Source organism: Cupressus sempervirens, chromosome 8 (assembly GCF_028749045.1).
Source record: "Cupressus sempervirens isolate cs-2001-9-10 chromosome 8, ASM2874904v1, whole genome shotgun sequence".
NCBI lineage: Eukaryota > Viridiplantae > Streptophyta > Pinopsida > Cupressales > Cupressaceae > Cupressus > Cupressus sempervirens.
The window spans coordinates 351620580-351645146 of record NC_143125.1 but is presented as its reverse complement, the minus strand read 5'-3'; the positions used below and the strand labels follow the sequence as shown (position 1 = coordinate 351645146).

Sequence of the window (24567 nt, the reverse complement as noted above, 5' to 3'; positions counted from 1 at the left end):
AGCTGCACTTGGACACATTTCGCGTTTTTTAGAGGTCACGACCAGCGTTTTTGGGAGCAAACAGAGTTCGTTTTGCACAAACTCATTGCCTATGCTGCTCCAATAACAAACGCTTCTATTCCGAACAAAATAGAACAGTTTTTGCTAGCAACCTCCATTTTTTCTACAAATTCGACCTTCCAAGCCACCGACTAGGGTTTTGCCCAAAACCCTAATTTTTGGGGTTGGAAAAAATTTTACTGCAAATTCTTGGTGGGTTTTTTGAGAGCTCAACTAGGTTGTCATCCGTTTTCTCGAGGTGCCTCGATTTTTGTGCCTCAATTTTCGATACAGTGGATCCAGAAACCAACAGCATATTCCTTCTGGGTTTTCAAGCTCTCTTCAAGGTCACTCTCTGATTCTTCTCGGTCTTCTGTATTTTTGCCTCCAAGAACGTGCCTTCACAGATTTTCACAATTTTTCATTGCAAAATGTGCCATGGCATCTCTGACAAATATTTTGCTCGAGCATAACTCCAAATTCAATGGTCGCAATTATGGCACCTAGAAGCAACGGATCATCACTATTTTTGAATATCGGAACACCGATCTACTTGTTCTAGGTGTTATGAAGCATCCGACTACTCCAAGTCCTGATCAAGATACATGGGATCTGAATAATCAAGAGGCAGTGATGCTTCTCAAATTATCCGTGGCTAATGATCAACTTTCTCAGATTCCATCTGGCAAAACAGCTGCTGAGATCTAGACAAATCTCGAAGGCCTTCATGAGACTTCTAACAAAAGCAGAGCCTTCTTTCTAAAAAACACTCTGTTTTCTATTGTCATGGATGAGTGCACCTCGCTCCAGGTACACCTGAATCGGATTCAGGAAATCCGTGATCAGCTACTTGCCATCGGTCGCAAGATTGAGAAAGAGGATATTGTAGTTATCACTCTTCGGAGTTTACCAAAATCCTATGAGCATTTTATCGAGACTCTCAACATCACATCTACTGGTGTTGATTTGAAGTTCACTGATCTCTACACACTGTTGCTTCAGCAAGATCGGTGGAAACAACAGTTCGGTAGTAGCTCCAGTTCCACCTCCACAGAGCAAGCCTTTACTGCGAAATCCTTTCAGAAGGATAAGGGCAAGTTTCAGCAGCCATCTCAGCGGAAGTCTTCTGCTCCAGCATCAGATGGTTCCAGAAAGAAGAACATTCAATGCAACTACTACCACAACTTTGGACACATGAAGGTTGAATGTAAGAAGCACTTAGCTGCACAGTCTAAGCAATCAGGTTCACAGCCCAAAGCAAACAGTACAGAGCTCACTGAGCAAGCGGAATCTGTCTTTTATGCCTTCATGGCTAAAAGACCTTTAGATCATGTGAAGTCATCTACCTAGTACATTGATTTAGGTGCCTCTCGACATTTCACTCATCGCAGAGACTGGTTTACTGACTACCAGCTTTATAAAGACTGTTATTTTTTATGGCAGAGAAGAGTACACGGTTGTCGATAAATACAACATTCAGATTCAGTCTGTTGGGAGGAATCTCATATTCCTTGATGTATACTACGTTCCAGGGATGGGACTAAATCTACTCTCAGTCAATCAATTCCTGCGACATTCTCCACACTTAGCAGTCACCTTCAGCTCACATCAGTACACCATTACTGATCGGGTGACTAAGTCTATTGTTGCAGTGAGTCTTGAGGATCATGGTCATTTCAGACTTACTAATTCTGGTGATTCTCAAGACTTAGCTATAGCTGCTCGGCGATCTTCTGTCAGCACACTTTGGCATCAGCGATATGCGCACTTAAATGTGCATAATCTCTCACAGCTTGCTTGGGATGAGCTTCTTCTTGGATTGCCAGAGATTCAGACTCGACAGCTTGGAGTTTGTGATGCATGCCAGGCTAGGAAGCAACATCACACACCTTTCACCAGTGGCGATTCATACCGAGCTTCTCATGTACTTCAGCTTGTTCATGCCGATATCTGCAGCCCTGTGACCACTCCTTCTATTCTTGGGTTCAGGTATTTTCTGTTGTTTGTTGATGATTTCAGTCGAAAAATGTGGGTGTATTTCCTTTAAAAAAAATCAGATGCATTTCCTGTACTTCAGAAGTTTAAACCTTTAGTTGAAAAAGAGTTTGGAAAATCTATTATTACTCTTAGATCAGACAATGGGGGGGAATTTTGTTCTAATGCTTTCTCCAGCTTCTTGGATACACATGGCATCAAATGCCAGTTAACCACACCCCACACGCCACAACAGAACAGTGTAGTTGAATGTCGAAACAGAACAATCACCGAGATGGCTCGTTCCATGCTCAAACACAAACATCTTCCAAAGCAGTTTTGACAGAAGCAGTTAACACTACAATTTATCTGTTGAACTAGTCACCCACAGTGGCGCTCAAGGGTAAAACTCTGAAAGAGGCCTGGTTAGGCCGCAAGCCCAGAATCAGTCACCTGAAGGTTTTTGGCTCCCTTGCTTTTGTTTGGATCCCTAATGCGTCACACACCAAGTTGGATGCCAAGAGTCAAAAACTGATGCTTGCTGGATATAGCAGTCTTCACAAAGCCTATCGCCTAATCAATGTTGAGACATCTCGTCTCATCTACAATCCTGATGTAGTCTTTGATGAGCAACAAGGACCATTCATGCCATTTTCTCCTGTTCCTGATCCAGCAAACCAGCCTATTATGGCTATGATTTGGGAGTTCGGCTTCCATTAGGTCCACCTGATGGGAGGGCTCCAGTAGCTCCTACAGCTCCAATTATTCCACTGATACCTGTACAGACACCTCCTGCTTCTCCTGCAGGATCACCGCGCTTTGTAGATGCTTCACCTGAGTTTGATCTAGATTCTTCTGATGAGGATCCTGCTGATCAAGCATCTCCTAGTACTAATGTTGGTCATTCTCCTATCCGGCCTAAGTGGTGGGCTAAAACACTTGCTGCTCTTCGTGATGATGAGCTCATTGATGGGAGAACTGCTTGGAAAAAGAACAAATCTACAGATTCTGTTAACTTTGCTCTTATGGCCAACATTCACAGTGTGTTTGAACCTCAAATGTATTCCGAGGCTAAAGGAATTCCAAAGTGGGAACAGGCCATGACATTTGAACACCAGAGCCCGCTAAAGAACAACACCTAGGTCCTTTTTGATCTTCCACCAGGGAAGAAACCCATTAGCTGCAAATGGGTCTACAAAATCAAATACAAATAAGATGGTACTTTGGATAAGTACAAAGCTCGTTTAGTGGCGAAGGGCTTTTCTTAGCATCATGGCATTGATTATGAGGAGACCTTTGCTCCTACTGCAAAGATGAGCATCATCAGATTAGTCCTAGCCATGGCAGCACAGTTTGGCTGAAAGGTCCATCAGATGGACATCAAGAGTGCTTTCTTAAATGGTGATCTCCATGAAGAGGTCTACATGACGCAGCCTCCTAGTTTCAAGGTTGCTGGTAAAGACCATCAAGTTCTCAGATTGGTAAAAGCTCTCTATGACTTGAAGTAGGCCCCTCGGGCATGGTACATCAAGATTGATAAGTACCTCAGTGATCAAGGCTTCAAGAGGAGTTCATCAGACTCAAATCTATACATCAAAACTACTAATAATGACATCATCCTTCTGGTTATTTATGTGGATGATCTGATCATCACTTGCAGTTCGACATCTTTGATTCAGGGAATCAAACAGAATTTATGCCAATCTTTTGATATGACCAACCTTGGGCTCATGCATTATTGCCTAGGCATTGAAGTTTGGCAACAGTCTTTTGGTATATATATCTCTTAGTCCAAATATGTCAGAGCCCTGTTAGACAAATTCTGTATGCAGGATTGCAAACCTGCATCTCCACCTATGGAGAAAGGTCTCAAGTTATCAGCAAAGTCTGATTCTCCTTCCGTTGATGATACTACATACAGGCAACTAGTAGGCAGCCTCATCTACCTCTCTGCTACTAGGCCTAATATCAGCTTCGCAGTCAACTATATTTCACCATTTATGACAGCTCCTAAGGCTGATCATTGGATAGCAGCAAAGCGTGTGCTTCGTTATGTGAAGGGCACTTCAAATTATGGACTTTTGTACTCTCGAAATTCTAATCCTAAACTCAGTGGGTTCACAGATTCAAATTGGGCAGGCTCTGTTGATGATAAAAAGTCAACATCTGGATATGTGTTCAGTTTGGGGATTCGGTGCAGTCACATGGACCAGCAAGAAGCAACAGGAAGTTTCTCTCTTTTCTACAGAGCTTGAATATAGAGGGACTGTTAAGGCAGGATGTGAAGCTATTTGGCTTCATCGAATGCTTGGGGATATGCAAATGTCACCAGCAGGACAGACTACTCTGTTTGTTGATAACGAAGGCGTTATCAAGTTAGCACAAAATCTAGTCTTTCATGAACGAACCAAGCATGTGGATGTTTAATGTCATTACATACAACAGCTGATTGAAAACGGGACTATAGATTTGCAGTATTTCCTACCATAAATCAAACTGCAAACATTCTCACCAAGCCTCTTGGTCCTGATAAATTTTTCAAATTCAGAGAACAGCTTGGTGTTTTAGATAGATTAACCATTAAGGGAGGGTATTACAATAATAGATAAGTCATCTATTATTAGTTAATGGTTATCTATTGTAAATATCTAATAAGCTTTAGTTTGCTTTCGTTTTTTGCTTTCACTAGAATAGAATGTTTCCATTCTTTACGATCGTTTCCTAAGGAAACATCATCTCATTCTTTTGTATAATTGACCTTTCAGTCTCTGTTAATATCAGGCAAGTATTTTATGAATTACTTCCATAATAGTCATATAACTCTAGTTCATATATATGTTTGAATTTTCAAATAAACGTATAGCTAGTATTATCCAGGCTTTACATGATCAGGTATGCTGAGTACAAGGATTGGGACAACAAGTTTGTAGTGCAGAACTGTGATGAGGTATTGCCTGCAGGCTATAGACCTACTACTGTTCAGTAGAAAGACCTTGATTGATGCAGTGTCTGTCACTTGGAAGAGGAATATTTGAACATTGTGTTTCTTCGATATGAGAAATATAGAAAGATAGTGCATGTGAATTGCTGTGGTGAGCTAGAACCTCTGGATGGGAAGCTTTGGCATTGTAAATTGTGTCATCAAGGACAACTGATGCAGGAGCATCCAGAGGTATAAGGGCAATCCTATGTCACCAAAAAAAAAAAAGTACTTAGACTTAGTTTCTGTTTCATGTCTTTACATTTTTGGATACCCATTTGGGTCAAATAAAGGTTCCAACTATCACAGTTCAACTATCAGTGTGCTAGAAAATCCCGAAAAAAATAGGAGCATGCAATTTGGCCATCATTTTGGTGACCTAGAAGGTGTAAATTGGCCAGATGAATGTAATTGTGATTTAGAGCATTCCAGAAAAAGAATCAGGTCAAAAGGCCCCACGGTTTGAAAGTTATTGCAATTTTTCGGGTTTTGGAGACCTCCTAAGAATGCTTTGAAGTCAGGTTAGGGGCATTAAATGACCTCGAAAAGGGCCGAAAAATGGGAGACGAGCGAAGCTGGTCCACAGGGCTATAGAGCGCTTCGAGAGCTTTCCGAAAATGTAAACAGTTCGTCAATTGGAGCTACGGTTCAAAAGTTATGCCTCCCGAAAATTCGATTACCGTTTCTGGATTCTTCTAAATTTGCACCGACTTCTAACGCAGCTTCTGGAACATTCTATTTGGTCGATGGAAGCCTACTAGCACTTTCTAGAATGTACTCCTAGTCCTTAACCCTCCGGGGTCTATTTAAGGAGATTTCTGGCATTGTAAAAGGCAGTTCGGAGTAGAGTTTGAGAGGAGGTACTAAAAAGAGAAATTATCTCCAGATTTATGCTATTGTAAGCCCTTAGGGCATGTTTTGAAGTTTATTTTCCTGTACTGTTTGTACTAGCTTATTTTCTCAGTTAATACAATTTCCCTTTTCTGTTGTGTCCATTCTGTTCTTGGGTTGTGTCCCCATCAAGTGGTATCAGAGCCAGGTTTTCCTGAGTGTGTAGACAGAACGCCGACTGTGAGGCAGTTTGCACCAGGACTATGTGGTTGTGGGTTTGAGTTAAGAAGATGCCTCCACGAAGAGAGCGTGGTGGAAGGGCCAGAGCTATTAATCCTGAGGAGGTTAGAGCCCTCCAAAGGCAGGTACAGGCATTGCAAGAGGAGCTCCGTAGAGGAGCAAATGTTGCCGCAGGTGACGACAGTGAGGATGACAATGGAGAAGAAGTAATGGAACCAGAAGGGGAATTTGACGGGGAAGTTCTGAATCATGCAGAGGAAAGGCTTTTTAGGGCCATTACTAAGTTTGGGAAAAGACCTACAATTGAAGTGGGTGTATTTTCAAGAAATCTGAAACCAGATGAGTTGATCGATTGGATCAATGAACTGGAAGAATACTTTGAGTATGAGGATATCAGGGACCCAGATAGGGTTAAGTTTGCAAAGGCCAAACTGAAAGGCCATGACAAAATCTGGTGGCAAGAGGTTCAATTGGAAAGAAATAGAAGAGGAAAGGAGAAGATCACAAGATGGGATCGCATGGTGGACAAATTGAAGAAGCAGTTCATTCCTGTGGACTACGAGCTTGATTTGTTTAAGAAGATGCATGGGCTAAAGCAAGATTAGTCCAAGAAGATCAGTCCAAGAATATACAGAGGAATTTTACTGACTCTTGATTAGAGCGGGGCATGCAGAAGCAAATAAGGAGAAGGTTGCTCGTTATATCAGTGGGTTGCGACCTAGCATCCAGGAGGAATTAAGTCTGGTAAGAATGACCGGCGTTGAAGAGGCATACCAGATTTCCCTACGAGTTGAAGAGAAGCTGAATAAAAGGTTTGAAGGAAGACAAAGAGGGCGCAGTCAAGGAGGAAGGGGAAGCGGTAGATCATCTGGAGGCCGCAATGAAACCCAAAAGAAAAATGAAGATGTGGGTACTAGCAGGAACTAGAGGAATGAGGGTTTCAACCGCTCCCATGATCAAGACTTTGGAAATCAGAGAGGAAGAGGTAGAGGACGTGGACAAGGAAGAGGAGACTTTCATGGTACCTGTTTCCATTGCAATGAAGAAGGTCATCGTGCCTTTGAATGCCCGCAACGACAAGGAAGAACAGATAGGAGAGCTGAGGGCCAAGCTAGGGTTGCTCATGTAGATGAGGATGCACAATCATCACATTCAGAGGATGCAGAAAGAGGAGAGACCTTGGTAAATGAAAGAGTCCTACTAAGTGGTGAGATTGAACCAGGATAACGGAGGAGTTTGTTTCGTACCAGATGCAAGTGTGAGAATAAATGTTGTGACGTGATCATTGATGGTGGTAGCACTGATAACTTGGTATCAGAAGAGATGGTCTCTAAGCTGAAGCTCAAGAGGGAGAAACATCCCCAGCCCTATCGGATTGCTTGGGTAAAAGATGATCATAAGGTCCTGGTAAGTGAACAATGTTTAGTAAAATTCAAAATTGGGAGTTACCATGATGAAGTTCTCTGTGATGTTATTTCGATGGATGTTTGCCATCTATTGTTGGGTAGACCATGGCAGTTTGATAGACATGCAGTACATGATGGACATGCAAACACATACTCTCTAACAAAGGATGGAGTTCGCCATAAATTGAAGCCCATGAAAAAGGAAGATGAAAAGGTATGTAGCAGTGCTAGGATTTGTCTTGTTGATGAAAGGAAGTTTTTAGATGGCATGAAACATCAGCATATGTGCTATGCTTTGATTCCTAGGAAAGATAAAGAAGGTAGTAGTGAAATACCAGTTGAAGTTTCAGATTTACTAGGGGAGTTTGGAGATATTATCTCTGATAATGTTCCAGATGGATTGCCACCAGTAAGGCAAATCAGTCATCAGATAGATCTGATTCCAGGTGCTAGTTTGCCTAACAAGGCTGCTCACAGGATGACTCCTACTGAAACAGAGGAGCTAAATAGACAGGTTCAGGAGTTGTTGAGGAAGGGCTTGATTCGAGAGAGCCTGAGTCCATGTGCAGTACCTGCAATACTCGCACCAAAGAAGGATGGAGAGTGGAGGATGTGTACAGATTCTCGAGCTATAAATAGGATCACCATGAAGTACCGGTTTCCTTTGCCAAGGATGGATGATATTATGGACTGCTTGAGTGGAGCTCAGTACTTCACGAAGATAGATCTGAAGAGTGGTTATCACCAGATACGGATTCGAGAAGGAGATGAGTGGAAAACAGCCTTCAAGACCAAGGAGGGTCTTTATGAGTGGTTAGTCATGCCCTTTGGGTTGACAAATGCCCCAAGCACCTTCATGCGGCTCATGAATGAGGTACTTAAGAAGTTCTTGGGAAAATTTGTTATTGTCTATTTGGATGATATTTTAATTTTCAGCAAGACTTTGGAAGAACATTTACTGCATATTCGTAGTGTCCTTGAAAGGCTAAGGGAGGAGAAATTGTTAATTAATCTGAAGAAGTGTAACTTTGCAAAAAGGGAGTTAGTCTATTTAGGGTTTGTTATATCACCTGAAGGTCTCCGAATGGATTCGGAGAAGGTAAAAGCCATCTTGGAATGGCCTACTCCAAGGTCTGCTACTGAGGTAAGATCATTTCATGGTCTGGTTAGTTTTTACAGGAAGTTTATTAAGAATTTCAGTGGCATATGTGCACCCCTAACTGATACAATAAGAAGGGATAGAAAAGAGTTCAAATGGACTGTAGCAGCTGCGAGAAGTTTTGAATTGCTGAAGAAGAAGGTAATAGAACAACCTGTGTTGGCACTTCCAGATTTTAGAAAAGTGTTCCAGGTGGATTGTGATGCTAGTGGCAGCGCTATTGGGGCTGTATTAAGCCAAGAAGGTAAGCCTATTGCATATTTTAGTGAAAAATTGAATGATGCAAAGAAGAAGTATTCTGTTTATGATCAAGAGTTCTATGAAATAGTTCAGGCCTTAAAGACATGGAGGCATTATTTATTGCCAAAGGAATTTGTTTTGTATACTGATCATCAGGCATTACAGTACCTAAATAGTCAAGGTAAATTGAATCAGAGGCATATGAAGTGGGTAGAGTTCTTGCAGAGCTATACATTTGTGTTGAAGCATAGAAGTGGAAAATCTAACAGGGTTGCAGATGCACTAAGTAGGAGATAGTTGTTGCTTACAACAATGCAGGTTGAAGTAGTTTGGTTTGATGAACTCAAGAATATGTACCCCGAGGATCCTGATTTTGCTGAAACATGGAAAGCTTGTAAAGAACCTGTTGCTGTAGATAGAACCAAGTGGTTAGACTATTTGATTCAAGATGGCATGTTGTTCAAAGGTAGTCAATTGTGCATTCCAAGGAGTTCCATGAGGGAAAATTTGATTAAGGAGAAACACAGCGGAGGGATGGCAGGACATTTTGATCGAGATAAGACCATTGCCATTCTTAGAGAACATTATTTTTGGCCTCAAATTTCACAAGATGTGAAGAAGTTTGTACAGAGTTGTCAGGTTTGTCAAGTTGCCAAGGGGTTAGTCACAATACTGGCCTATATCAGCCATTGCCTGTTCCATCAAGGCCATGGGAGGACATAAGTATGGATTTTGTTCTTGGATTGCCAAGGACACAAAGGGGTAATGACTCAGTATTTGTGGTGGTTGATAGATTCTCCAAAATGTCACATTCCATTCCATGCCACAAAACTCATGATGTTGTCCATATTGCAGACTTGTTTTTCAAAGAGGTGGTAAGACTACATGGTCTTCCAAGGAGTATAGTTTCTGACAGAGATACTAAATTTGTGGGGTATTTCTGGAGGACATTGTGGAAAAAGTTGAGAACAGACTTGAAATTCAGTTCCACGCATCACCCACAAACTGACGGTCAAACAGAAGTGGTAAACAGAAGTCTGGGCAATTTGCTGAGATGTTTAGTTGGGGATAAGCCCAAGGCATGTGATTTGATTCTACCACAAGCAGAGTTTGCTTACAATAACTCTATAAATAGGAGTACTAGAAAATCACCATTCCAAATTGTATATGGGAATAGCCCAAGGACTGCACCAGAGCTGAGGAAAATAGAACAAGGGGAGAGGACAAGTGCTGAAGCTGAGGAATTTGCTGAACATATCAGGCGTCTACATGAGAAGGTTCAAGCACACATTACCAAGATGAATCAAGAGTATAAAGCTAGGGCTGATCAAAGGAGAAGACATAAGGAATTCCAAGTAGGAGATTTAGTCATGGTGCACTTACGAAAAGAAAGATTTCCAGCCGGTACTTACAACAAGCTGAAAATGAAGAAATTTGGCCCCTGCAAAATTCTGAAGAAGCATGACTCAGGAAATGCATATGAGGTGGAGCTGCCAGATGGTATTCACATTTCTCCCATTTTCAACATTGCAAATTTAACAGAGTATCATGATGATGGTGGTGCAGATGAGAAGCTGGTGTTAGAGCCATATCCAATTCCTGCTTCTAAGGAGGAGATGGAAGACATTCTAGATCATCGTGTGGGTAGGAGTGCCAGAAACAGGCAGTATGAAGAGTATTTGGTCAAATGGAAAGGACGGCCGATCGAGGACTCAACTTGGATTTCAGCAACTGAGGTTTCCCATTTTGGATTTCCTCTACCATCCATAAAGTGACAGGGTCACTTTTCAATCTACCCTGGGTGTCTGATGCAGGAGCATCCAGAGGTATAAGGGCAATCCTATGTCACCCAAAAAAAAAAATGTACTTAGACTTAGTTTCTGTTTCATGTCTTTACATTTTTGGATACCCATTTGGGTCAAATAAAGGTTCCAACTCTCACAGTTCAACTATCAGTGTGCTAGAAAATCCTGAAAAAATAGGAGCATGCAATTTGGCCATCATTTTGGTGACCTAGAAGGTGTAAATTGGCCAGATGAATGTAATTGTGATTTAGAGCATTCCAGAAAAAGAATCAGGTCAAAAGGCCCCACGGTTTGAAAGTTATTGCAGTTTTTCGAGTTTTGGAGACCTCCTAAGAATGCTTTGAAGTCAGGTTAGGGGCATTAAATAACCTCGAAAAGGGCCGAAAAATGGGGGACGAGCGAAGCTGGTCCATAGGACTATAGAGCGCTTCGAGAGCTTTCCGAAAATGTAAACGGTTCGTCAATCGGAGCTACGGTTCAAAAGTTATGCCTCCCGAAAGTTCAGTTACCATTTCTGGATTCTTCTAGATTTGCACCGACTTCTAACGCAGCTTCTGGAACCTTCTATTTGGTCGGTGGAAGCCTACTAGCACTTTCTAGAATGTACTCCTAGTCCTTAACCCTCCGGGATCTATTCAAGGAGATTTCTGGCATTGTAAAAGGCAGTTCGGAGTAGAGTTTGAGAGGAGGTACTGAAAGGAGAAATTATCTCCAGATTTATGCTATTGTAAGCCCTTAGGGCATGTTTTGAAGTTTATTTTCTTGTACTGTTTGTACTAGCTTATTTTCTCAGTTAATACAATTTCCCTTTTCTGTTGTGTCCATTCTATTCTTGGGTTGTGTCCCCATCAAGCACCCAAAAGATGGCCTGTGTTGTTCGTACCCCATCACTGGAGATGCAATGAAGAAAACAACCTGTGGACGCTGGGCTCACTTAACTTGTGCAACATGGCCTGAGGAGAAACTTCCAACCTTCACCTTTCAAAGGCCAAACCTAGCCTCTTCTGAACTGCCAAACAACAGCATTTGTGATCCTGATGATAATCATATTCAAGATCAGTCTACACTAGCTGCATGGGGCCACCTAAAACCGCAAGTCCTTTCCTATGAGGCAATTAATAATTGATACAGTTTATTGATATTTTGCAAGATACTGTCAAATTATTCAATCTTACAGATTGAGGATGGTTAGACTCGCAAGTGGATTAAAATGTATGCGTGAGGATATGAAAAGTCTATTATTTATAATTAATTCTTCAAAATAAAGAAATGGTTCTAGAAGTTCAACCAAAAGGTCTCATCAAGGAATCTCTAAATACATAATGGAGAGACATTTTTGAGGATCGGGTTTCTGATCCCGCTTTCCCTGTGAGGTATGAGTGAGACTCAATCAAAGTCAAGGAATGTTAGATTTCAGTTTTGTAGAAAGAAAGAAGCTGTGATTTTCTTTCTGAACACAATCTTTGTATGGAGATATTGAGTCTTTGAATTTCAATTTAATCGAGAAATGAGAGGCAATGTAAATCTTTGCATTTATTTCTTGTCTTTGCAATTGTAATATTCCTATGAGAAGTTGCAATTGTTCATGATTACCTCCATTATATCTGGCTGTGGCTATAAATCTTCAAATCTTTGAGTTCTGACTTGCATATGCCATCTGGAAGGGATTTTCATAATTATAGTTTCTTGTGAGGTTTGAGTAGGATCTCTGTGTCATTTATCTCTTTTTCCCCTCTTTTTATAATTTCATAATCCCATTCGTATCATGGTGATGACTGAGTGTTAGTTGCCTTTATTTCTTTTTTATTACGAGCACACCCGAAGTAGTGACGGAGTTGTGCCTCTAAAATTCAGAGGCGAATCACTAATGTAACAGTGATTTGTCCAACTGTTAAAAACAGTTTGTGTTTCATAATCATGTTGAAAGGGACCAATCTGTTAACTAACATACACGCTTTGCAACAAATCCTATTTTCATCTCGATACAAATAAATGCAATATTTTCACATCTTTTAGAGAATCATTTCCTCCCCAATATTTTCAGTTTGTAGGTAACAATTCATCACTTTCGAAGTGCAACTGCCCCACAGTTCCTATATTGTGAGTAGTTATGCCTCTTGTGTTCTCAGGGTACACAATAAGTACTCTTCTAAATAAGCGATTTTTCTTTCATATATATTTATTTATTAATATCAACTTTCATATTCATGATCATTACTTGTTCTAAAACAATTAAAGTCTAAAAGCTCTTCCAACGGATCCTTGAATCCAGAACTTTGTTTTTTTGATAGGTAATACCCTTGAATCCAGAATATTGTTCATTTATAAATGAGTTAATTAGCTTCTCATTCATTTACATAGACTTATGATCTATATATGAAATATTTGTTTGATCTCTCTTGTGTCACAAATTGGTTAGCTATTTCTAAAATTTAAGACAAAAAACGATTTATTAAAGAGTATATACACATAAGAAAGCAGCGAATTCCATTGTTGGAAAATCATGTGTATCACTATTGAAAAAGAAAATGCAGACAGCAGCACTAACACTTTTTTTCCCAGACAAAATTAATAGCGTACAAAGTTTGGCAAAATGATGGAGCTTAAGTGTATTATTCAAAATTTGAAACAAAATAATGATTCTCTCCTGCCTTATTTAGCTCCCCACCTCTCTCCTCAAATAATCTGAAGGATAAGCAAAAGAGAAGTTTATACCTGTGGATCAAGCATGAATCTTATGGCCTCGCAAAGTGCCTCCTTTGTGAGTAGGTTGATGGGAATAGGTGTTGGTCCAACTCCTCTATCATGAACTCTATCCCCCCAAAAGTATTGGTCACCAAAAAATGGTACAATTGTTGTTGGGCACTGCAAAACAAGGACCCCATCTATAGATCTTGCACAGGAAAAGATATATATAGAAAATATATGGACTTGAATGTTCAAGAAAAATCAATTATGAAAACTCTTACTTGACAATAATACCACAAGTGCCCTAAAATACTGTTATAAACAATAACATTCAAGTCAAACATTAAAATTAACATATTGATAAAACAGTTGATGTTTTTCAATTGATGCACTGCATGTTGCCCATGGGCAAACACCAAACTATGCAATTAAATCAATACTGTACATTAAAAAAATGCATATGCACCAGACAATTGATTGAAAAAAGTGATCTCACATTTTCTTTTCAGAAATGTTTAGGATTTACTCGTTTTATGTTACCACCCTTGTTAATTTCAATTATTTTGTACTATAAGCTCCTTTTTTCACTCCATGCTATTGCTATCAATTGTTATCATCTTTTTGATCTTGCATATAAAGAATATGATTTTCGATCAATTAATCCAGAGAATTTTTTAATCCAAATTTTGGTGTCTTCCATGGGTTCTCATTGGGTTGATTAATATTCTTCCTTATGACTCCGTAACCATGATCACTCAGACATAATAATCTCATGTGGCCCCACATAACTAGTGGAGCCCTTTGAAATAACTAAAACCTTTAGCTAGTTGCTACTATCTAGGAGCTACCATTTTCAGTTTTTCACCTTATCTTTGTTGGATACGTGTTGTACATTTTCCATTTTTAAAGTAGGGTGGGGCCAACCCCAGCAATGATCTCAAAAAATGTGTTTGCATTTTTTTTGAAAAATAAAATTATGGCTGCTATTTTTTGAGATTTTTCTTATTTTGGCCTTACTTTGAAGCCAATCCTTTATCTTTCACATGAATCACACTATCTGTAAAATTGCTTTTGATGTGGCTGTTTATATCCATAGACACTTAAGCATGAAGTAAGAAAGTTCTATTATTTTATTAGAATAAGTGATTTTTTGCAAACATAAATTAGTTTTACTATGCTAAGGTTTTTTTAACCTAAGAGGATCTTCGCAGGTGAAAATACTATATATTGTCTTTGCTTTCTACTTATTCTATTATTGTTCCAGATTATAACGCATTACTTCTATTGTACAAGTTTATCAGTCTTCTGTTTGTCCACAAGCTTTTGCTAGTACTAGATTCTACAAAACAGAAGTCTGCTAGACTGCCCAAAAAATAAACTTATTAAAATTTCCATATATTCATAGAAATATTGTTAAGTTCTCCATAAGAATGAAATATATATTGCCCTCAAGGAGTTATGATTTTTACTTTGTAAAAAAGAAGGCAAAGAACTTGTTCTGGGCCTCTTTAAAACAAAGTAGCCAGATACACACATATCCTCCATATACTGCATACATATATCCATCAGATACTATATTGACATGTGCCCAAAATCCACTAATTTTCCAGTCCCGTCAGATACTGTGGGACTCGATTTTTTTTTAAATTGAAATAAAACTTCGAAAACTCAATATTAAAAACTTGATTCATGCAATTTTTATTTTTAATTCTGTTTTTTGTGAAATTTTATTTTAAGAATTTAGATAATTAATGTTTATTTAGTTCTTTCTATTAGTTTTTTAATTAATATCTAAATTTTACTTTATTTTATCTTAGTTTAGATTCAAATAACATTATTATCAATTCAATTATAGCTTATCATTTGTATTTTTTCTAATTTTTTTTGTATATAGTAAATTGTTAAATCAACTTGTAATTATTTAAATAGCAATTATGTGTCCATGTTGCTTTTAAAGAAATGAAAAACACCTCTAATAACTTAGAAGATTGTGATAAATATCTCTGGTTTTCATGAATTTCTTATCTGGCCATATCCATATTAGGGGTCTTAAAAAATGGGCGATACTATCTCCATATTTGAATTCATATCTGTGACCATCCAGTTTTGCTTTAAGTATTCTGCTCTCAATTGCACACCATTTATTTGGAGAATTGCTAGGAAAGATTTTTACAAAAAGTTAGTAGAGTTTAGTACACACTTAAGTATGTAGTGTACTACTTGGAATCTAATGATAACTCCTGTAGAACAGAGATCAAGATAGAAAATATGTTCTGGATTTCCAAGCATATCACTACAGGTCAGAGTTAAATAGAGTGAAGTACTAGTCAAATCCAAAAGAACAAAGAGTGGGACAACAATCATGGACCACAAAGAATTGAAGATGAGAACCAACACCCAGAAAGAGGTCTCGTCAATTACCCCTGCTCTTAAACCTGCAGCTGTTGTACCAGCTCCGCCATGGTGGATCTGTTCAGAAGCAATAAGTAGGTTACAATCAAGAAGGATAATGAATATAATAACAGACTAATTGCCTGAAAATAGGAAACGCTTTCAAGTTCCTCCTAACATCCATAACCAACACAGAAACATTACAACTATTAAAAGTTAAAACAATTCATTCATAACCAACAAATTTTTTGATCGTTATTCCAATTGAACTAGATGTTTTTCAAAATTAAGTCTAAATATAATAAAGCGCAAGAATCAAACCACGAAATCGCTAAACAAAATATTGAGGGAGAAAAGTTTAAAACTTTAATAAGGTGAAACTGTTTCCACCTATACAGGCTTACTATAAAATCTTCTAAAATAATAGAAATACTACATACCACAGCAACACATTGAGGGAACAGCCAATCATGTGGACAATCTTCAAGAAGGAAGACATGCTTTGGAATCTCATTAACTGCAAAGTGCAAATCAAATGCTTAGGTAAAATAATGTAGAATGAAAAAATATATTTATTTACTTTAAAAAAGATACAAGTTACAGGGAAAAGATTCTGTCCATAGTAGAGTTTCAAATTTGTGCAGATTAGTGAAGTTTTACATTTGTGTATTTTATAAAGAAGCATGCCTGGAAAAAGATCTCACACAAGCACTGATCCCTAGGCTGACCCTGAAGAATAGTGAAATTCAATAGGTAAATCGTAGCTGTTTACATAAAATTGTGGTATAGATTCAAGGGTGTACATTCATCCAAAGTTTGGAGATTACAAAATTAAAAAAGCACACAATGGAACACATTGGTGAAGGAAAGTGAAAAGCTTCTGGGAAATTAGAGTATGAAAAATCAACACATCTACCTTTTCCAAGTGAGCTTTCAACATGACCTTATTGTGAAACTAATGAAATCCTAATATGTTCGAGTATAATATATATAAGCCACTCCTCCAATGTCACAACTGAAACGCTAACCATGTGTACATTGGAAAGAAGTCGGTTAAAATTGGGAAAAAAGAAAAGATCAAGAGAAATGTTACTTATAGAAAAAGAGATAAACTGCAGAAAAATAAGGTAGTATTGAGGAATAAGGCTTACAATTTCCAAGATTGCCCCATCCTTTGTCAATAATTCCTCTTTGGTTTGTCTCTTTTAATGCCTCAAGGATGATCCTGGTGGTCTTCAATGGATCTTCAAGAGGCTTGACAAAATGGCAAGAGCTCTATTTGTTAAAATTGCAGGCCGTAACAAAATTGTCAAGCATATAATACATAACCATCCACTCAAAAGTGAGCCAAGAGAAGTAGCAAATTAGCAATACTTGTATTTAAAATCAAGATATCTGAAACGAAAATGTAAGATTTGAGCTTTGTGTTGACACAAATGAGATACCAGAATAGCATTTTTTGAGATATAGCAACTTGCATAAATAAAAAATATAAATTAAAAAGGATTCACAAATATATCTTATGGCACTAACAAGTTGCAAGCATGACATTAATTATTAACCACATATTGATTCAGACAATAACGCCTGCAATAAATTATACAAAACATCCTCTTGATAACGAATTTGAATAATAGTCTCAGATACAAGATTACTAGTCAGTGTTTCTATTTTGTTGATACTGATTTTATTTCACTCATGCTATGCGCTGAGACTGTGGGCCTCCCATGTTGTAGTGTGGGGCTCAGGACGTACACCACCAGCTTTGTAACCATCCTGTCAACTGAAGCTGTGAATGTTCCACACAATCAGCTTGTCCATGCAAAAGATATAAGTATTCTATTTTGTTATTCAACTAGAAATGGTATAGGATTTGGCAATGTTCCCTATGTTAATCTCTCTTGTTTATCCTTCCTCATGTTGGGAAACTACAAGATGAAGATGTTGCCTTAGTTCAAAGGTAGATGTTCAGCCTCCGAGGGAGGTTACATCCACCATCTTCTTATGATGATTGAAGTTATTTAGGTTGAGAGGGAGTCTTTATCCCCTTTATTCCCATATATGTTAATTGGTTAAGAATTATAGAAATTGAGACTCCTGTTGGAAACAAATCTCAGCTGTGATTTACATTCTTGTTAATTTTGAATTCTTATTTATGTGAAATAAACTAAAGTTGTAACATCAACCTGACAACTCTTTCACTTATGAGAGATTCATAGTGAGCATTATGTAGAGAGAGAGTCCATGATGTCATCACATTGAGAGATTCCATGATGGGAATTGGGAATCATGTTGAGCGAGTCTATGATTGCTTCACGTTGAGAGATTCCATGATGAATACTGGTTGTAACTCTTACTGGTATGTCATGTTGAGAGATTCCATGACAAACACCACATTGAGAGAGTCCGTGATGAAAACTAATTGTAATTCATGCAGTTTTTTCACGATGAGGGATTCCATGCACTATTTTCTTTGAGAATCTATGTAATTAGATTTTATCATTGACATTTTTAGTTGCAGCCTTGTGTGACTGTTTAGCTAAAGATCTCTCTCTTGCTAAGAGGGAGTGTTGAAGATTGTAGCTGCAATAGAGATCTTTATCTTTAGAAATATGGACGTTATTATTGTTATGGTCACCTTCAGCTGAAGAGGACATTTATGATAATAATTGTAATATTCAAAATTATGACATGTGTCATATGGCATGCATTGAGGCATGGAAATACGAAGAGTTGTGTATTTGAAAATGAAGTCACGTTTTGGGAAATTCAGAGACCTTCGGTTGTAATGTGAAGAGTCTCTATTTGTTATAAATATCACATCAAGCGAAGAACATTGCACACCAAAACATTTTATGATCAATAAAAGTGGTATTTTTGGTTGGGTAGCTGGGTTTTTTCTCTTCATCTTGAAGGGTTTTCCGAGGATAATTCTGTTTCTTTTGCATCTATTTTTGGCTCTTTATTGTTGTTGATCTTAATTTTTGGGCTAAATTAAACATTTTTTGTCCTATGATCTATGATCCATTTGATTTGATTTTTCATTCTTTTTCTGCATTGCATTGACATCAAATTCCAGAAAATCTTGAGAAAAATATTTTAAGGCTTCTTCGATTGTAGATGCAGTGCACTGACCACAGAAAACTTTATTTGAGTTCCCTTCAACTACCTCAAAACCCAATGATTCCTTCAACTTGCATTGGACTGAAATCATTATTTTCTTCCCCTTTGAAACTTCAAGGCACCCCTCAATCTTCATACGACTGACTTTTTGCAAATGAATCAGTATGGCAACATAGGGACAGTTTTTTTATTATTACTATTTCTAACTCTTGATGGCCAAGTCAATAGATTGACCAACTCATTCAATTTATAGATCTGCTGAAACAAATAATCCTGTCACTTGCAACTGAAATTTTAAAAAAATCTGTAAATACCCATGAATCCAAATTTTGGCATTTAAATGAGGTGACTCATGAAATCAAAGAGTTATTTCCCTCCAATTTCCAAAGCTCTAGGAGGGTTTTTGTCTTCGCAAGAGATCTTGAACCAGAGCTTTGGACAAGAGTTTCTGAAATTTCAGCAATGATAGAATGAATTCTTTTCTCCAACAGTTTCCCTTTTTCCATAAACACTAAAAAGTAATTATAATTTTTCTTTTTATTTTATTAGGAATATTCATCCCTCTTTCTTTTAATTATTAATTAACTTGAAAGTGATTAACTTTAATTTATTTGACTATTTAGTATTTTCACTTTATGATTTGTGCATTTAGGTATGTAGAGAGCTGGTGTATATCAGGTAATATCATTAAATATGTAGGTATATCAAAAGGTGGGAGTGATTATGATGGAGCAATAAGGATTTCTGCTAGAAGTGTTCAGGAACAAGTTAAGGCCTTCAAATATTTGAAATCCCAAACCCTAATATTATAGTGAATTTGGACATCATATTGCATGAGAATTTGACATGGGAATTAGACATATTGATCCCCAATACAATCAAAGTGAAGTGAAATTTTTTCAGTTTCGTATGCAATCAAGGCATTTTTATCTTCAAATGGAATTTAGCAATGGAGTCCAGACGTGAAGATTGGCAATAAGAGCCCTCTAAATGTTCACCTATAAGGCCTTGATGGTTTTTATGCCTAATCAATAAGTGCCCTCGAAATGTCACCTATCAAGCCTCGACAGTTTATTATGCCTATTCACAAAGGCAAAGAAGGAAAGGGCAGGTACACCAATTATATCAATTCCTCATGAAGCCAAAGCTGATCATTTTCATGAGGAAGACCAATCATAGCAAACTGCATATGACAAAGATTTTTATGTACCTTCTTCTAATCTAACACAAGGGAAAACATTAATACCTAGTTTGCACCATATACAACAATTAGCACAGCCATCTTTAAAGAAAACAACATGGAAGAGGAATATGCAGAAGAAGACCAAAAAGGACACCATTAGAAATTTGTGGTGCAATTCTAGCATGTCATTCCATATTGTCAAGTTTCTCATACCAACAAGCCATAGTGGATGCCCTTCATAATAGATCCACAAAGTTTTAACTAGATTTCTCAAATTTGATCAAAAATTTCAATTCCTACACAAATTTCACAAAACCCCAAATATTTGAAATCTTCTAACCTCCCAAAACCTAAACAAAATTTTAGAGCAGGTAACTATGATGTCACTGCATTTGCAAGTCCTAGGTTCAAGACTCATTCCTTCAAGTGTTTGAACATGCATGTTGATAAATGTAGTTGAGCATTCAAGAACTGTCATTGTGAGCCATCAGCAGGAATAAGACAAGTTGCACAATAATTTAAAATGGTTGGATGAATCGAAGAAAAAATACTCATCAATTTCTTGGTTGCATGGCAGTTTGGCATCGTGTTTACAAGATCAATGCATAATTAACATATTTAATAATTACTGTAATTGAGAGGTGGTATAAATAATATAAATATTATTGGTTGCGTTGTTGTTGGGAGACTATTGATGGAAAAATATGTTTCTTTTGGAGTCCATACACAACTCATTGGCTAATCTGAACCTAGAAGCCATTGGACAAAGTCAATGAGATAAATATATAGTGGAGGAAGTCAAAAGCATCACAAAATCCATCTACAATCACACAAGGGTGTAAAAATGGAAGGCAACTTCTTTAGCTATGGGCCACAAGATTTGCCACCCACTTCCTTACATTGCAAACTCTCATTACCTAGAAGGTCAATTTAAAAATGAATCTTCATTTCCCATAAGTGATTAGAGTTTTGGTTTGTTGATAATATGGATGGCCAAATTGTGGTAAACTGCGTTTTTGCCACAAGTATTTGAAGAGAGGGAAAGAAGAATGTGCTGTTTTCAGACCCTTCAATCAAAGTTTTATGACCACTCAATAAAAGGAATCTCCAATGAACTACTTTTATGAAGCCATGGATAGAGCAAAAAAGGATACTAATACAAAGATGGATCATGAGTGGGGCATGTGCATACTGATAAAGTTATTGATCAAAGGTGGGATAGGCAAATGCATTCATCCCTGCATTTTTCTCAATACTTCCTAAATCAAGTGTTTTATGGTCCTCTTTCAATCTTACTAAAGAAATAAAATTAGGGCCTTTTCCAATGCATTGAGGTGCTTTTCTTTACACTGTTATCAATAGCACAGTGGCTGCCATGTTAGTAGGGAAGAAGGTTTTTTGCCACAGAAAGCAGGCATACTTTGAAACTATGCATTTGCAATCAATTTCTCGTTTTTCATCTCTAAAAAGTATAATCCTCGTTTCAGTGCTTGAAGATATTTTCAATGATAGAATATTGTTAAATTTTTTCTTTTGCTAACCAAATAATGCAATTATTTGAGCAAAGATTCCTAAAATCTTACAATGGATGGCAATGTGCATTTTGAGACAGCCATGTCATTCGTCTACTTGAGAGAGTTTTTGGAATGTGGTAAACCGTAAAACCAAGGAAATGGGACTCGCCAAGACTCGCCAAAACTTGGCAAGTCTGGGATGAGGCACCCTGACTGAGTTTGGCCTCGACTACCAAGTGCCACTAGACTCGCCAAACTCACCAAAAATGAACAACTAAATTAACCCAAAAAAGAGTTATCCAAATTCAAAATGCATTGCAAATGATGCCACATTTTATGATGATTACCCTTCTATCTTCAGAGAGTTTGAAGTATTTGATAAGAGCACTTAGATCAAATCACAAGAGAGCATAATTTTGGAGCTTGATTATCAAGAACTGCATCCCCTAGTGCATCATACTTGACAAGCTTAGCTCAATGCCCTCGTCCGCTTTGTATTGCTTTGTAGTTTGTACTTTCTTAGATGAAATTCATATTTTGAAATGTGCAATTGAAACTGAGGTTCAAATTTTTATGCTGAAAAATGAAGTAATACACCATGCCGTGAGCATTGTAATCAGCAATCTCAAAACTAATGGAAAAAATCTATATTTCAAACTCCATGTTGTAGACTAGTTTTCTTCCATCCTCTCCCTTTCTATGCAATTAAGGTGGTTTCAAATATTTTTTTAAATTCAGTTATTCTTCATTTTCATTCCTACATTTTTTGGATTGCAGTAAATTTTATATAAAATATTATCTTTACCTTTGCCAAGTTTTTTCCCAAGGAAAAGAATAACTACTATTTTTCCACCTATTCACTTCTTACTTTATTTAAATAGGGTATTTTTACTCAAAAAAATTATAATGACCAAGTCCGTATTGGCCTTTGTGATCTTATTTCATTAGGCTCACAAAGATTTCTTCAAATGCACATAATGCAATCACATAAATCTCAATATAAATTGGGAGTAACTACAAAGATTTACTGTTATCTACCATGCACTCCATATCTTCAATAAATAAAAAATGCCAAAGTGAGGTGGTGTAATTGGAAAGGTTATGAAAACGAATGAATTATAAAATATTAACTCTGAAACCAACTTTTGTTAACAATTTAAGGTGAAGGTGGTTATGACAAATTCCTTCCTGAACTGAATTTTGAGGCTAGGTAATTTCTCTCTACTCAACATGCATCATTAACATATCTTACCTTAGGCCAAGATGCTAAGTTCCTAGCTAAGGGGAAATGATTTCCTCGATTAGGAAAGCAAATACAACAATCACATTTTAAGAAACTATACAGAGTGGTCCTGATTTGAAGGAACTTTTAAAGATATAATTTTGCAGCATTCCATCTGTCTTTCGACGTTTTAGTCTTAGCCTTGTGACATGCTTCACATAATGCTTTTATGTGAATCATTTTATTGCCCTATACCCTTGATGTAACTACAACTTTGTAGAGCTAAAGTAAATGATAGTTTGACAACAAAAACTATTGCACATAAAACTACGAATCGAGAGTTATTCAACAATTTTTAAATTTTCCATCCCTTGTAGAAAGAAAACTGACTTTTAAATCGAGTTTTCTTACTTTTTCACTTTGTTAATGCTATCAAACCTCAGTATGACAGCAACACTTGCATCTAATGCCATATACAAATGTTTGTTATATCCAAGTCATTTCATCATATATATAGTCAGGGTTTCTTCCCTATGACCTTCACTGACTGCAGCAGATGAGCGTTCTGCAATATTTGTTCCCTGGTTTTTGAAATCCCTGATATTGACATCAGGAATACAGCACAGAGTAACCCAATAGGTAAGTCCATGTGCATATTATTTCACTTTAACTCTTAAAACTACAAGAAAGATGACAATACAAAAGCAACTCAACCAATGGAATGTAACGCACTCTTGGCTGCTGGAAGGCCTACTGCGAGTAGAGCCTGATACCAATAATTATCGAAAAGTGCCCAATAAACTAAGTCAAAACCACTCAGCAATCAAACCAACAGTTTGTAATGAGTTTGACTATGGTAAGGCAATTGGATTTCTTTTCAGGTGTTGGTTGGAATCAGTGAGTTGATGGGTTACTGCACGACTATTTTAAAGAATTTATAAGTTGACTGGTATTGCAACTGTTCATTGACATTAAAAAGTCACCAACACCCTAGAAAAATTTTGTGTCATTTACTAACTGCGAGTGCTTTTGATATCAGATGAGACTTCTTCTGACATTATGAGTGCGTTTTTTATTCAACTTTGACTACAATTACTGCTTTAAAGCTGGAAAAACATAGAAAATTTGGGTGTTATGTTGATAATTGATTATTTTTTATGATAAATTGATAAGAATGCAGTACTATTTCCCTTCTATGATATTTACTGTCAGAGAGCCTCTTTGCGGAAAGGATCTACAATTCAACGAGTCCCCTCACTAAGAAATACATTTCAATAGCCTTTATCGTGGAAAAAGATGAGGAAGTCAACAAGCCTTTATTTTTGGATGGTCACCACAGCTCCAGTGGCCTACATTTGTTAAGAAGAGTCTACAAGTAAAATTGACTCCCTAGATAAGAGCCTACAGGACACATGTCCTTCCTTGTGGAGTAATGCCAAGGAATCAAATAGCATGCCTCCTCGGAAAGGGACTACCAAAACAATAACCTTCTTTGTAAAGAATTAAATAGTTTGTTCATATTAGAACTGAAATTTTGACATATGATTCAGCATTAAAGGATCCAATGTTATGTTTATTCCACGAAGTACTGTTCCAGGTATCTATCCCCATTACTCAGACCAAACTTACCACTATTGTGTTTGATGGGTTTATTTGTGTTACAAGTATTAGAAGTTGAAACTGTTTTGTAATGACCTGTGAAAGATGCACAGTAACTGTATTATCACAGATCAAGCACAATATAAGAACTACCCATGTAAGCTTTCATTGAT

General features: G+C 37.4%; 1 protein-coding gene across 4 annotated transcripts in view; it reads right to left on the bottom strand.

Moving 5' to 3' along the window:
- The window catches only part of LOC149542784 (sterol 3-beta-glucosyltransferase UGT80B1-like), a 126148-nt gene that overhangs the window by 21859 nt on the left and 79722 nt on the right, over positions 1-24567 (bottom strand). For all 4 annotated transcript variants that reach the window (XM_089797679.1, XM_089797681.1, XM_089797680.1 and 1 more), the window contains exons 11-14: positions 16905-17007; positions 16194-16270; positions 15784-15831; positions 13390-13539 (exon numbers count right to left, since the gene is read on the bottom strand). In XM_089797679.1, the coding sequence (XP_089653805.1) occupies positions 13390-13539; positions 15784-15831; positions 16194-16270; positions 16905-17007 (378 nt within the window). The remainder of the gene's footprint in view (positions 1-13389; positions 13540-15783; positions 15832-16193; positions 16271-16904; positions 17008-24567) is intronic.